Source organism: Schistocerca gregaria, chromosome 1 (assembly GCF_023897955.1).
Source record: "Schistocerca gregaria isolate iqSchGreg1 chromosome 1, iqSchGreg1.2, whole genome shotgun sequence".
Classification (NCBI taxonomy): Eukaryota; Metazoa; Arthropoda; class Insecta; order Orthoptera; family Acrididae; genus Schistocerca; species Schistocerca gregaria.
In genome coordinates, this window is record NC_064920.1 from 470,159,589 (window position 1) to 470,175,639 (window position 16,051).

At 42.6% G+C, this 16,051-nt stretch overlaps 1 protein-coding gene and 1 pseudogene across 1 annotated transcript in view; one reads left to right on the plus strand and one right to left on the minus strand.

The window, feature by feature from the left end:
- LOC126353098 (uncharacterized) overlaps positions 1–16,051 on the plus strand; it is a 287,154-nt gene that overhangs the window by 58,304 nt on the left and 212,799 nt on the right. The window contains exons 2-3 of the mRNA XM_050002737.1: positions 6,450–6,656; positions 12,429–12,539. Coding sequence (XP_049858694.1) covers positions 6,474–6,656; positions 12,429–12,539 — 294 coding nt within the window. The 5' untranslated portion in view covers positions 6,450–6,473. The remainder of the gene's footprint in view (positions 1–6,449; positions 6,657–12,428; positions 12,540–16,051) is intronic.
- LOC126290383 (5S ribosomal RNA) lies at positions 8,175–8,292 on the minus strand (annotated as a pseudogene).

Sequence of the window (16,051 nt, forward strand, 5' to 3'; positions counted from 1 at the left end):
TCATAATAACATCTTTTGTTGTTATGGGAGTGTCCCAATATTGTATCTTTCTCAAGTACTTTTCAAAGTACCGGCGAAGTCCGACACTGTGCGAATGGAAAGGTGCGGCGTTGTAGACCTCTTTGCGTAGTCGTTGCTGAACACCTGCGCTCCAAAATTTGCTTAAAAAGTTCTTCTCAAACTCGCTAAATGTTTTGCACTTAACCATCTCGGTTCCCCATATAGCACTTTCTCCTTGTATGTATCCGGTAATGAATTGTATTCTCTGTTTGTCATTCCAGGCAGCTGGAAAGACTCCTGAAAAGTTCTTTAGGAAAACGACTGGATGAATATTTCGCTTTTCCGGTTGGAATGGTTGAAAAACTGTGTTTCAATACACTCTCCTCTTTCATGAGGGTTGTGAGTGTCAATTGTTCAGTGTTGTTGTTGTGTGAATCGTTAAATTCATTTTTCGGTCGCGGAATGTACTGTAGTGTGTTGTGTTGTTGTGTTGTCTGGTATTGATGTTCATCTGGCTCAGAAGGTAGTGAGTGTTTCCGGTCACTCTGGTTATCATACTGTAATGTTTGAATTTGCTGTTTCAGGTCGGATATCTCATCTGTTACTCTCTTCCGCCATTCCGGCAAATCCCGGGTAAACACTCATTTAATTTGGCCTAGTTCAGTACAAACAGTGTCACCTGAACTGCCGGGTGCAGATAATATGTCTAAGGTTGCGGATTTAACAACATCTTTCAAGTCACATGTAACCTTCTCCTCAACAAGCTTCTCTTGTACATCAATCCATTCTTTGTAATGTTCGGTAAGTGCTTCAGTGTGCGAAGCAACACTACTGGTAACTCTTTCCTCAATAGTTTGGTCCGAAATGTCATTCGCCATTGCACTTACTTTTGATTCTACAGTGGATACCGCCGTCGCTAACTCGTCTACCTGTGGTGCAATTGTTTTATACGCAAGTTTTACCGAATCGGTTTCTTTGCGACACGCTTCGATTTGAGTTGTGAGATTCTGACCAATGTTATCAATTTTGTTATCCAGAGTGCTTATCTGTGTTGTCAAAGTGGTTACTTGCGCCGTGACGTCACCCTTAACCGAATCTATCTGTGCTGTGAGAGGGCCTACTTGCGTAGTGAGGGTACCTACTTTCGCATCAATGGTGGTATTTACGTCATTCCTAACTGAGTCAATCTGTGCTGTGAGAGAGCCTACTTGCGTAGTAACTGAGTCAATCTGTGTCGTCATATCCGTTTTCAACTCTGATAAAAACTTGTCTCTGTCTTTCTCACGTTGTTCGCGATCATGTTCGCGCTGTTCCCTCTCCTGTCTGTCTAGTATCAATTCCTGTAACATTTCGACAATGTCAATTGATACCGTTATCGGGGAGGTGGGTGTTTCCTGCTGAGTGTCGTCCACGTTAGCTACCTCTTGTCTGTCGTCTGTCCTGGCCGTCGTCCGCGTGAGCGGAGTCGGTAATGTTTGTTAACAGTGCCGTCGCTTTCGTCTGCAGAGTTCGCGCTCGATTGTCCGTCCGCCATAATGAAATTCAACTGTTGCCAACTTAAAATGGGTACTGCCAACTGAAATTCTGATTGTCAATTATTCTTGCCGCGCAAGTTAAAGTCGCGGCGCGCTCGTCAAATGTCTAATGTTACGTGGGTAATAACTGACACACGTCTGTAGCAAAAAGACAAGACGGAGTCAACGCCGTTGAAACAATTGATTGCCAACGCTGTTACACAGACAAGACTGAAATGGCATCCATCTTGAACTTACACGAGAATACTAACTACAGTATAAAACAAATAGTCCAAGCAGAAGGTTACAGAAAATGTTCAAAAATTTACGTAGAAAAAAAAGCGGTTTTTTTACGTTAAACTACAGAAAGCATAGAGTGATGTCGGATTTGAAGGTCAAATGAGCTACTCTTTAGACAGAACTATGGCAAACGAAAATTTGGTGCTCACTCGGTGTTGTCTTCAAAACTGCAAATCTGCGTCTTATTAAATCCCAAGATATTTGTGTAAATACCGCGTCCTTCAATATTGCGTATATTTATTGCTCATCCGTAATTTTATGCAGCATTGGGTTCCAAAGAGCGATACATGAAATAAGAGAATCATATATTAGTACCGTGACACTTTCAATATTTTAGTCGAGTCCCTGTTCGGGCGCCAGATCTGGGATTTTTTTTTTAATTTAATTGAAAGCTTTGTTGCTTTGGTAAAAGAAAAATTGGTTCTTTTTGTCGTGACAGAATAAATTACTATTAATCACACCAGATTTGTCGGAGAACAGCAGCAACATGTGTAATTGATCCAGCTTTAAGAAATTCTATTACCTTTTAGCGGAAAATTCGTGCGGTACTCTCCGACGTTAGAAAAGTCGTGGTGTTCCGTTCGGAGCAGGAGGCGGCTGTCTTTTCTCATTCGCGATATCGAAAATTACTAAAAAATGAACAAATTTTTTTCGGAGGAAGATAGCGCGGAGGAAACAGACAGAAGTTACATGAAAGAAACCTAAGGGACCAACTAATTGGATTTGTACGAACATATAAACGGAACTGAAAGAACTTGGAATAAATACTATAACGATGTCGTCCCGATAGCCTCCAGTTCCGACAGAACACACGCTGGATCATAAGCTGCATAAATCTTTTAAACAGAAGAGATTATCACAAGTATAATTAATGATAATAAGGTTGAGAGATTTTCTTTGAAATTAAATAAACTTCAAGGCATCAAGTATTATATTATGAAACGGAAACTTACATTAACATGGCCACCCATTGTGGCGGTGGAGCGAATTTTCGTGATACACATTCTCGCTTGTTTGTGGCTACATATATATTTTTAATCACTTAAACAATTAAAGTTACAATAAAATTATTATATCAGTATGGAGCACAATACAGCTAGAGAGCGGCACGGCTCCCTGCAGAAGTAAAAAATTGGCAATTGTTATTTTGATACATAGGTGCGTCGTCTTCTTACTGATCGATAGCAGCGTATAACAGTTTATAGCTATCGTGATATTCTGCGCTTTTCAGGAGCGCGGCAAAGATATCTGGTTACAACATTCATTGGTATATGTTAAAAGTTCGCACATACTGACGCGAATACAGAAAAAAAAACTTTTGCATGTTAAAAATCGCAGTGATAAATGCTGTAATGTCACACCACACGTCATTGTTTTTATTCCGGAATAGAAGTGTGCGGTACAAACTTTGGACACACTTTTATATTCTTCAAAAGATTTCTGAGAAAGTCTCGAATCTACCATTTAGACATGTTGCTACGACGCGATTTATGAAGCAACAACATTGAGACGGCACACCTACACGTCCACTACTTAACACCGCCTGCTTATAACAGAATTGTTGCTTGCTGTTAGTTCAAGCCGCCACCGTAGTTACTGCGCTGACGCCAGTTTTGCGCCAGGAATAAAATCATTAACGGAATTTTTTGGAAGGATGGCGAAGTAAACGTTACACCTGCAACTGTGATCATACCTCCCGAAGTGAGAACTCCACCTTCACCAACATAGTTTGTATTCAATTACCAGTTGACTCCACGCGAATAATCGACGAGTTCCATCCTGAAAACTATAGAGTGACATTCATTCACGATCCATACATATGACGACTCACCTGTTCTCTTCCCATTTTGCTCTTTTCCCAATTATACTAAATTGCGCTATATGAGGTCTGTCGGTAATCACTCTTTGACTTTTGGATCGTCTATTAACTTTGATGATGGAGTGTAGGAGGTGTGTTCAAAAAATTCCGGAACTTTGTCTACAAAATTTTTCTACGTTTATCTTTTAAATATTGTGCATGGTATCCTTCTAAATAGTCTCCTCCAAAGTTCATACACCGCTACAAACGCCGTTTCCATTTCCGGAAGTTCTTGATACGCCTCTTTCTGGATAGTGCGAAGCGCCGTCTGCTATTTTTCCATTATCTCGTCTATCGTTGCAGATGTTCATCCTTTCAACGGGATTTTCAACTTTGGAAATAAGAGAAGTCCACGGGGACCAGATCTGGAGGGTATGGCTCACAGTGATTTCGTTTTTTGTGCAGTAGTCACCTACCAGCAGGGATGAAGGTGCAGGTGTGTTATCGTGATGCAAGAGCCATGAATTAATTGTCTCGCCACATTTCAGGCAGTTTCCTTCTCACATTTTCTCGCAGGCGTCGCAACACGACCCGATGATATCATAGATTAACAGCTGGTCCCTGTGGCACGAATTCGTGATGAACTTATCCTTCAAAGTCAAAGGAAACTATCGGCATGGCTTGGACATTTGACCTGACCTGTCGAGCTTTATTTGGCCTTGGAGATCCTTACACAACCTACAGTGAAGATTGAACCTTGGTGTCAAAATCGTAACCGTAGACCCATGTCTCATCACCAGTTCTGATTCTCATAAGGAACATGTTATTTGTGGATCCAATAGCTCTTCAAGATTGGGAGGCGAAGGTCTTTCTAGTCTTGGTTCATGAACCGTGGGACGAAGTTGGCGGCAACATGATGCATTCCAAAATTCTGTGTCAGAATATCTTGACACGATCCATCTGAAATTTTACATTGTTCTGCAGTCTTTCGGACAGTCAGTCTTCGAATGGCACGCACAATTTCGTCGACGTTCCTGACATGAGCGTCGTCAGTAGACGCCGAAGGGCGACCTGAACGAGGGTCATCTTTAACTTTCGTGCGGACATTTTTAAACCGTGTGAACCATTCGTAACACCGAGTGCGGTTTAAGCATTCATCATTTGGTTTGTCTCTGTAAAAAAACTGTATTGATTTTCACGCAAAATTTAATTCAGACGCCTTGCCCCTTGCGGTAATATACAGGGTGAATCGCGTAAGACGTAACACTCCCATTGTTTCGTTGTCGATTGCACGAATCGACAAGCGGTGTTCGGAGAATCATATCCGACTATGGAGCGCATACTTTGGTACTTGCACAATGATCACAACGTTTATATTGACCGAGATAATGAGGCAAGTACATGTTTTTTAAATGGGACGCTGTACTTTTTTTTACCATCATTCAAACGCTCTAGAAAAGACGCGTATAGTGATGTAACGCATGTTGCTATTGTGATTCAAACTGCGCTCCAAAGACGCTGGGAAATATTGTACGGTTGAAGGTCGAGACGGTCGGAAGCGGCTGCAGGCTGTAAACACGCCTCGCGCGACCCGCAGGCCGAGTTGTTGTGCTCTGTGCAGCACGCACGGCCTACGCTACGTAGGTAAATCCTCATCCGCCCTGTTTCAACCAAAGTTTGAATCACAATAGCAGTATGCGTTACGTCACTATACGCGTCTTTTCCAGAGCGTTCGAATGATGGTAAAAAGAGTACAGTGTCCCATGTAAGAAACATGTACTCTCCTCATTATCTCGGTCAATATAAACGTAGTGATTGTTGTGCATGTAACAGCGGCCGGCTCTGAGCACTATGAGACTTAACTGCTGAGGTCATCAGTTCCCTAGAACTTAGAACTACTTAAACCTGACTAACCTAAGCACATCACACACATCCATGCCCGAGGCAGGATTCTAACCAGCGACCGTACAGGTCGCGCGGTTCCAGACTGTAGCGCCTGGAACTGCTCGGCCACTCCGGCCGGCCATGTACCAACATATGTGCCCCATAGTCGCAATCGCCCCCGGAATAAAGGGGGTGTTACGTCTTACGCGACTCACCCTGTATATGTTAATAAAGGGTACATAAGTAAAGAGATTAATTTTTTAACAAAAATTGATTATTTTTAATTAATGACCGAATTCTGGATTTTTATATTTTCTCTACTTTGAGTCCGTTTTGTCGTGAACTTACTTCCATGTTGTTGCGATTAACACACTTCGGTGTAAATACTTCTTCTTCTTCTTCCGGCACAAAACTTATCATACTTGACTGTGAATATAACGTATTTTTCATTTATCGGACTTCTTCCTCACATAAGGCAGCACTCGTGACACGACGTTCACGTATTGCGTCTAGGTAACTCAATAGCTTCTCCGTTTTGTACCAATGCACCCTCTAAATTTGCTATTTCGAAATCCGCAAACTGGGGGACACAACTTTCTACTCAATACACCACTGGCGTGAAATTACGCTTGTTCCAGTATTTCTTGAACAGACCTCGTATCGTGTATTGGCTTCGCGCGCACAGTGTTCGCTGGTGTGGCCGGCCAGGGTGGTCGAGCGGTTCTAGGCGCGCGACCGCTACGGTCGCAAGTTCGAATCCTGCTTCGCGCATGGATGTGTGTGCTGTCCTTAGGTTAGTTAGGTTTAAGTAGTTCCAAGTTGTAAGGGACGGATGACCACAGATGTTAAGTCCCATAGTGCTCAGCGCCGTTTGTTGGTGTCCGTGGCGCAGCTGGCCAGCAGGGCTGCGGGGTGCAGGGGGCGGCCAGTGAGCTGAGCCGGCTTCCCCGCAGGAGGGCGACGATGAGGCGGACCGCATGGGCTCGTCGGCGTCGCGCTGCTGCGGCGGCTCCGGGGACGCCGCCACCAACGACGGCTCCGTGCTGGACCGCGTCATCTCGCAGGCGTCCGGCTGCGACGGCTGCCTCCTCTACCGGCTCGCCGACTACAAGAAGGGCGGGGAGCTCGTCGACGCCTACAACGTGGGCGGCCAGGCCGAGGTGCGTAGCGGCGGGCACGCACACAACACATCACAACCAACTCATGTAGTAAAATCCTTAAACCCGAATTTAAAAAGGAAAAAACCTTTAAACCAATAGTACATTTGTAATTTATTAAGGTTTCCCTCAGAGTTGCATGCAAGGTGTTTTAGTGACCTGTTTTAAACATTTTCGTTCATTCCGAAACCGTTACCTATATTGGAAGGTGCAATTTTACTAACGAAACATGAAATACAAAATTTTCAAACATTTTGTGTGCACAGACCACAGTAGTAGCCGGCCGGTGTGGCCAAGCGGATCTAGACGCTACAGTTTGGAACCGCGCGACCGCTACGGTCGCAGGTTCGAATCCTGCCTCGGGCATGGATGTGTGTGATGTCCTTAGGTTAGTTAGCTTTAAGTAGTTCTAAGTTCTGATGACCTCAGATGTCGAGTCACACAGTGCTCAGAGCCATTTGAACCATTTGAACCACAGTAGTACAATAAACCTTTCATGACATGCCTCCATTTTTAATGTTTCAAAGTAATAAGTCATTTGTTTTTACGTCGGATCCATATAACAAATGTTATCTGACTGTATTACGATGTCCTGGTTAAAAATTCGATAGGCACCTTTAGTTATTTATACATAGAACATTGACAGGCGCTTTCAGTTGTTTATTATGTGTTCATGTGCTCTGTCTCTCTTGAAACGTCCCCTTTGAACAATTATACATGACTGTGCTTAAACTGACACAGATTCAAACTACTGAACGCACTAACTACTGATAGGCATAGTTAGCAAATGAAACATTTTGATAGAGAACAATCTATTTACCTCAACAGGGTTCAAAAGTCATAATGTATAAAGCAGTTCATGACGTCCAGTCTTACAAATTTCAAAACTCCGCCATCTCTCTCCCCACATCCACCACTGCCGGCGGCTCACCTCCAACTGCGCAACGCTACGCGCTGTTAACATCCAGCTGCCCAACACTACAGTGGCGAGTATTACAACAATGCCAACCAGCCACTGACTGCACACAGCAGAGCCAATGATTTTCATACAGAGCACTACGTGGAGTTACCAATAAATAGACCTAAACAGCATACTTACACTCTTGAGAGCATTATGTTACAACTAAATACATAGATACTGTATCAATGAAGCTCTCAGATTCTCAAAAAAATACGAAAGTGAAAGAAGTCCACGTAAAGAAGAAAAACCGGTTGTTAAATTGAAATATTATGGCCACATTATGGTTAACTTACTGTACGCTTTCCCTAAGCAGTACAAAATAACATTTCGAACAGCAGATCAATTAACATTTAAACTAAGCACTCTGTCGTCAGGCCACGAGTGGCCTATCGGGACCATCCGACCGCCGTGTTACCCTCAGTGGAGGATGCGGATAGGAGGGGCGTGGGGTCAGCACACCGCTCTCCCGGTCGTTATGATGGTATTCTTGACCGAAGCCGCTACTATTCGGTCGAGTAGCTCCTCAACTGGCTTCGCGAGGCTGAGTGCACCCCGAAAAATGGCAACAGCGCACGGCGGCCTGGATGGTCACCCATCCAAGTGCCGACCACGCCCGACAGCGCTTAACTTCGGTGATCTCACGGGAACCGGTGTAACCACTGCGACAAGGCCGTTGCCTAACATTTAAACTAAGACATAAAATTTTAAAACGTGAAAATAATTATAATGCATCTGAAGTGTATAGCCTACAATGTTGAACATGTGATAGTTTTTATATAGAACAAACTGGTCGCAATTTTATTACTATATACAAGGAACATGTCAGTCAAATAATATAGACTGCTTTCGGTCATAATTTGAGAAACACAAAACATTCAGCATGTAGTACTGAAAATACTATGACAATTTTACGCGTTGCACCTAAAGGAATAAAGTTAGACATAGTTCAAGAATGGGAAACATATAAACGGAAGATAAACGAGCCGGCCGACCGATGAACGAGCAGTCCAAATTTTTTAAAAAATTCTTCTCTTTTATAAATGATTCTTGATTCATCAAAGTGATTGAGTGATGACGGGTCAGTAATTCTATAATATCTGTGACCTTTTTCGAAACATTAACTGTGTATTTAGTTGTAACATTATGACCTCTGGAGAGAAAGCATATGAACACACAATAAACAACTGAAGTCTCCTGTCAAACTTTTGTGTATAAGCAACTAAAGACCCCTAACGAATTTTAAAAGTACTAAGACAACTGTAATACAGTCAAATAATTTTTGCTATAACGATCTGATGTACACTCATGTTCAGAAAAAACACCTTGAACGGCTAGAGATAGGACGTTCATATTCACAGGACAACTACATTAGTATATTCTGCAGAAATTATTAGCATTTGAACCACTTTGGTCCTTGGGTTAAAGGTAAACATCGATATCGCGGGGAAATACCACCTACTAGCAAAATGTGCATGCGGCTCTCGTTGTGGCTGAAAACTGAAGGTTAAGGATCAGTGTGACGTAGATGTGCAGGGTGTTCCCAAACGTATGCGCGAATCGTACCGTGAAACCAGTGAGTTTGAAAGAAGGCACATTATTGACATAAGAGAATGTGATGCATCCATCCGGGAAATTGGCTCGTGTGGGACGAAGTGTATAGGCAGAGCAAAGGGTGTGTGCAGAATGGTTCACGGAAGGCCGTAGAACACATTAAACGGGACAGGTCACACCACCCAGACCACCCCTCAAGAAGATCGACACCTCATCCAAATGCCATTTCAGGACAGTTCTCTGCCCTCCTCGATCCTGGCGCAACAATGGAACAGTGTAATTCATCGTTCACTATCAGGGGTGACAGTCCGTCACCGGTTATTACGGCATGGCTTACGTGCGCGCCGTCCACTTCTATCTTTGACGAATGTGCAGAAGCATGCTAGAAGGCAGTGGTGTATGGAACGACGTCATTGGGGACAGGAATGGCATCAGATTGTGTTTTCGGACGAATCCAGGTTCAAAATTTGTTTGAAAATGTTGGCCGCATTTTGGTTCGCCGCAGACAGGGGGAGCGGCATGACAATGACTGCTTTCGCACAAGACACAGCGTCAGCTCAAGGCTTTGTGCTGTGGGGTGCTATTGGTTACAACCATAAATCACAGTTGGTGTGTGTCCAGGGCACTGTAACAAGTGTGTCTTACGTGGGTGACATACTGCTATCTTTATTAATACCCTTTCTCTGCACAACACTCCAGACGCCATTTTTCTGCAAGACAATGCACGACCACGTGCATTCTTTGTGACACACGATGTCAGCCTTTAGCCTGGTCAGATCAACAGACATGTCGCCAATCGCAGATCTGTGAGACATGGTGAAACGATGGGTACAGTGCAGTTACCCAGTGACAGACAGCACAGATGAACTTTGGAACCAGGTGAATGCACTATGGATGGTTATACCACAGGATGCCGTTCGCGCCTTATACGCTTCGATGCCATCACACATGGAACAAGTTATCAGGTCCCATGGCGGACCCTGTGCCTATTAGGCAACAGGTCACGTGCTGAATCGAGGTGACTGAAATGCTAATAATTTCTGCATAACATATTAATGTACGTGTCCTGTGAATATGAATGTCCTATATGTAGTCGTTCAAGGTATTCTGTTTGTTTTTCTGAAAATGAGCGTAAAAACAAATATCTTACAGTCAAACATTACAAATTCAGGCATATCATAAAAGATTTATTGCAGTAGCATAATCTGTGCACACAAAACACTTGAAAATAAAGTATTTCTTGTTTCGTTAATAACATTATGTCTTTTAATGTAGGTAGGTGGTTTGAGAATGAACGAAAATGTTCGAAACTAGTCACTAGTAAATATATTTTATGAACCTCTGCTGGAAACCTTAATTAATAAATTACGAAGTTATTGAGTTTCTGATCCTGATACGAATACAATATGAGAAATACACAAATAATACACCAAAAATAAACAAAACAACAATGTCACTCGAGAAAGATAAGTGTAATAGTTCAGGGATATGTGAACTAAAAGGTAATAGTTGCAATTCCAAATATATTGCAATGACTGCTACAGACTTTAATAAAGGAACACACAACAACATCGCAGGGTGAATGTATCCAACAGAACATGCAGATCAGTTGATACTGTACACGGAATTCGTCATACGGGAATAAATCGCACATGTCGGTCCTCCTGTATAACAGAAGAAAGGACATGGTCACTCTCAAGGAGACAGTTTCATACAGATGGCAATGAAAAACAGAAACTATGCTGTCAAAAACCATGATTTGTCGCTAGAGAAATACATACTTTCTTCATTGAAACATCACCAGTTTTGGTCAAACAGTAGACCATCCTCCAGCATTAATAACATTCTGACTTAGGAGGGTCTGTTCTTTGACCAAAACTGGCAGTGTTTCAATAAGTAAGCATCCAATCTCCCTGCCGAGTAGAGAATCATTTTCAATCTCTACTCTGTACTGTCCTCACTATCTTTCAGTTAACGTACCAGCAGGGTGAAGTTGAGTGCACAGTAGGGTTTGGAGCAAAAGGACCAAATCCAGAGAACAGCAAGGTTGTGACATGCAGCTAACTGAAAACTTATCCAAAACGTTCGGCTCCAAAAATGCTTACTGTCGAACCAATGGACACACAATCGCAGGAGACGCAAACGTAAGTCCTCAGTCTACATGTTTCTTTTTTGTAAATTTGTGCATGTTAAGGTAATATAAAAATAATGCTATGTTACAGTACGTTTCTCAAAACAAAATACTGGTAGTCAAGCAAAATATAATTTCTTTTATTGCTGCGTATACAACAGCAGACACTCAACACTTAGGTGAACCATGTTTGATTGAAGCCAACAACATAAATTCAGTTGTAAAAGTCGAGGCGTAGTTATAATGAGCAAGATAAATGAAAAGCAGATGATGTACTAGAAAGAAATTCGTCGATGGAATGGAAGAAGTTTTTCACCAAATATTCGTAGATGGAAGAAGTTTTCCACCAATAAATCTGCCACGGTTTTAAACTATAGTTTATTAACAGTTAAAATCCTGATGAAATCCGACAAAAATCTCTTCTTTCAAAATGGGCATCTTTTTTGACCATACAAAGCTTCTTTAGATCTCTCTTGTCGCTGTTTACATCCTAGTAATCATTCCTTTAATAAATGACAATACTATGGCTCTGTAATTAGTCTAAACTTTTCTTCGATAGCCACAGAACCCTCTCCATTTAACACCATGTAATATGTATTATTCGGTTTTGGACTAGGCCTGAGTAGTTACAACAAGAATGAAATTACGGAATTTAAAAATTCAATGCAGCCAGTTTATTATTTTTATTTCAGCCATGTTTTAACACCATTCGCATTTAAAATTAAGACTTGCTTCGGAGTTTTACTAGTTTTTTGCTGTAATCACATCGTCAACCTCTTGTATTTCATTTCCTTTTGTTATATGTATTTGATGGGTAGCAAACCATAGCATCTGGTAATGTTGCTGATGAAAAGTAAATGATACACAAAAGAAAAAAAATCAAGGACGTTAAGGTGGGTTATCAAGCAATTTGGATGTGTCTTATTTATTCCCACCTCTAATACCCTTCTCATCCCATATTTTCTTGTTCTCAACGATCTTATTTAATGGTACTGACAGCTATTTCTTGGGAATCTAGCGTACTTACGGTAACAGCTTTGACTCACAATGCCTCCCCAGTCCGCTGCCTGCGGCTACTGTGTTTCGGCTGTACGACTGGACGGATGATGGACGAGAGTGCGACTCGTTGCAGGTGGAGAAGCTGATCCGAGAGCAGTTCGGCGTGCTGATGTACGGCGAGGGCCGCGGCCAGGTCATCAACAGGGCCGAGTACCTGCGCTGGAAGTTCCGCGACCAGAAGGAGGTCAGTCACCTGTCCGTACATCGCGTTCCAGCGGTACAAAAGCCGATAGCTAAAGCTGAAAGGTTTTGAAAACCATTCTGTATAGTTTAGCTCACAAACCGGGCAGTGCTCCGCAATTGCAAAACGTGTATCGCAATTGGCTATAACTCTTAACCTCCTCCTATTCCCTCTCTCTGCCCTCCTCCTCTCCCTCCGTTTGTCCATCTCCTCCACCTCTCCCTTCTCAACGTTACGCCTCTGTATATTACATATACATTGACGTATTATATACGAGGGTGACACGATAGAGTAGCACGGAGAGCTGCATGAAACCAGTCTCAGGACTGAAGACAACAATATACGAGGGTAACTCCAAAAGAAATGCACACTATTTTTTTTAAATCCATCTTTTATTCTACATGTTTGAAAGATTTACAGTGTGTAGATACATCCTTTGGGAATAATATTTTAATTTCTCCACATAATTTCCATCCCTCTCAACTGTCTTCTTGGAACCAGCGCCTGTATGCCCACACGGTAAAATTCTGGACCAACCTGTTGGCGCCACTCTTTGGCAGCGTGCACAAGGGAGTCATCTTCAAACCTTGTTCCACGAAGAGAGTCTTTCAGTCTCCCAAAGAGATGATAGTCACATGGAGCCAGGTCAGGACTGAGGCGGGTGGTTCAGTGTTGTCCATCCGAGTTTTGTGATCGCTTCCATGGTTTTTTGACTGACATGTGGCCGTGGATTGTCGTGCAACAGCAAAACATCCTGCTTTTGCTGATGTGGTCGAACACGACTCAGTCGAGCTTGACGTTTCTTCAGTATAGTCATATATGCATGAGAATTTACGGTGGCTCTACTTGGCATGATGTCCACAAGCAACAGTCCTTCGGAATCGAAAAACACCGTAGCCATAACTTTTCCAGCAGAAGGTGTGGTTTTGATTTTTTTTTTCCTTGGATGAACTTGCATAATGCCACTCCATTGATTGCCTCTTCGTCTCAGGTGAAAAATGATGGAGCCATGTTTCATCACTTGTCACAATTCTTCCAATAAATTCATTTCCACGATTCTCGTACTGTTCGTAAAGTTCGCTGCGTACCGTTTTTCTTGTTTCTTTGTGAGCCACTGTCAACATCCTGGGAACCCACCTGGCACAAACCTTTTTTAACGCCAACACTTTCAGTGTTGTACAAACACTTCCTTTTCCTATCCCAACGTAGTGTGACAATTCGTTCACTGTGATGCGTCTGTCAGCAGTCACCAATTCGTTAACTCTCTGCACATTGTTTGGAGTGTGTACAGTATGAGGCCTGCCGCTGGGAGGACAATCCTCAATATTGACGTGCCCGATTTCATCACGTAACCTGCTTGCCCACCGACTAACTGTACCGCGATCGACAGCATCTCCATACACCTCTTTCAACCTCTTGTGAATGTTTCCCACTGTCTCGTTTTCACAGCACAGGAATTCTATGACTGCATGTTGCTTCTGACGAACGCCAAGTGTAGCAGCCATCTTGAAGACATGCTGTGACAGCGCTACTCACGAGAACAGGTTGAACTAAGTTTGAAAACAAGCGAGAAGGATATATCTACACACTGTAAAACTTTCACACATGCAGAATGAAAACTGTATTTTTACAAAAATAGTGTGCATTTCGTTTGGAGTGACCCTCATAGAGTAAGCATATGTTGGCCATGTCGCAGTGAATGTTCATTAGAGTATCGTCTAAAATCTGATGTAAATTTGTCAGGCATTTTCTGAGATATATGATAATGTATGCCCTCTATAGTAAACATATTTATATATATGACATATATTAAAACAGTATATGACCTACGCTATTCCGTGTGTACCTTACAGTAGAATACTTCTTCCTCAAGTTCCTTGCTGAAATTAAAAATTAGAGTGTAAAGCTGTTCTGTTCAAGAAGTGGTCGTGTTGGTCTCCGGGTAGACACCTGGACTCTAGCATTGGACGTCGCCGGTTGAGTCCTGAATAGGGCTGCGGATTTCTTATCTTTCCACTCCCTCCAGGACGTCCCCAGGTCCACTCTGAGGCTTCTATCGAAAAGTGTACCTGTGGGACACATACCGTGGGTAGCAGGTGGCCGTGGCGAGCGCACGCTGGCACCCTCACTTCCCACCCGCCACTTTCTCCTTCGTAGAGCCGCAGCAGTTAGAAAGGTTTTTTCGTGCTGCAGCTAGCCCACTGTCCAGTAAAGTGGCCTCCACGTTTTTCTTATGAGAATCGACATTTAGTGGGAAATCATGTTGGTGCCTCGGACTAACTACTTGTACCAGTCTGTAAGACAAATGACGGAAAGGAATCTTATCACACGAAATCACCTGTCACTCTTACAGGTCTCAATTTGTTCACATTGCACAGCAGTCTTCAGAAAATGCGTGTACCTGACAGTTGGTGTTTGCTCGTAATACCAAGGGTAGAATCCAAATGTAATGTGTCGGTAAGTTAAGTAGATTACAATAAATTATTGTTCTTTTCACAAACGTGAACCAGTATCTTGAAATTATTGAATTTCTCCGGACTCTTTTTTAATTCAGTACTATGTATTCCCTCAGCAGGTCTCCAGTTACTTAGGAATAGTACAACAGCTATTCGTTAACAGAAGGCTTAACGCCACCACAACGCACTGCCCTAATCAAATGGAAGAGTGAAATTCTTAAAGCACCAAACGTTATTAACATTCTATATTTTAATCCTTCACGTCTACATATTTGCAGCCCTCTGCGGTTAGGAGGCTCCGAACTGTAGCGTGTAACGTGGCGGTGTTTAACGTAGTTATGTGTCGGTGGTTGAGAATCAGTGTGCTATAATCCAGTTTCGAACTCTAAGAGTTCGTTCACACGTTAAGCGCTCTCTGCTTCAGCGTGACAATGCCAGACCACACGAGAGCGCTGCGACGTCTGCAACAAGCTGCCACCCGGCGTTCACTGTCATCGATCTACATCTACATCCAAACTCCGCAAGCAACCTCTCTCGAAAAGTCGAAGATCAAATTTTCAATCATGTGACTGGAGAAAAAAACTTTAATGGTCCCATTGTAATAACTATTATCATAACTATCAGTAGAAAGACCAATCTGATGCAGATGTTCAAGCAAGTCTAACCTACGTATACCACATCTGCGAAACTACTATACCACTACTGCATCACATTTCAAAAGCTTAAATTCTTCTCTTGTCTAATTTTTATTCTCCACATTTGGCTGATAGAAGGCCATCTCCCAAATAAACACTTTCAGGGAAGACTAACTCTTAAATTTATATTTATTTTACATGTTTCTCTTTTGCACGAATGCTGGTTTGTTAAATTCTATTCATAGTAGACGGTTTGATGAAGTGTATTAACCTGCAGAACTCCGGAATAACACCATGACCCGGCTTCTTAAGACAAAGCTTAAACAATTCAAAACTTTACTCTGATGTCTTGGTTTGTCCAACTAGTGGGGAGGAGCTTCTCCTGTGATAGAGGATCTAATGCTATGTAAGCTAGGTATGTGCA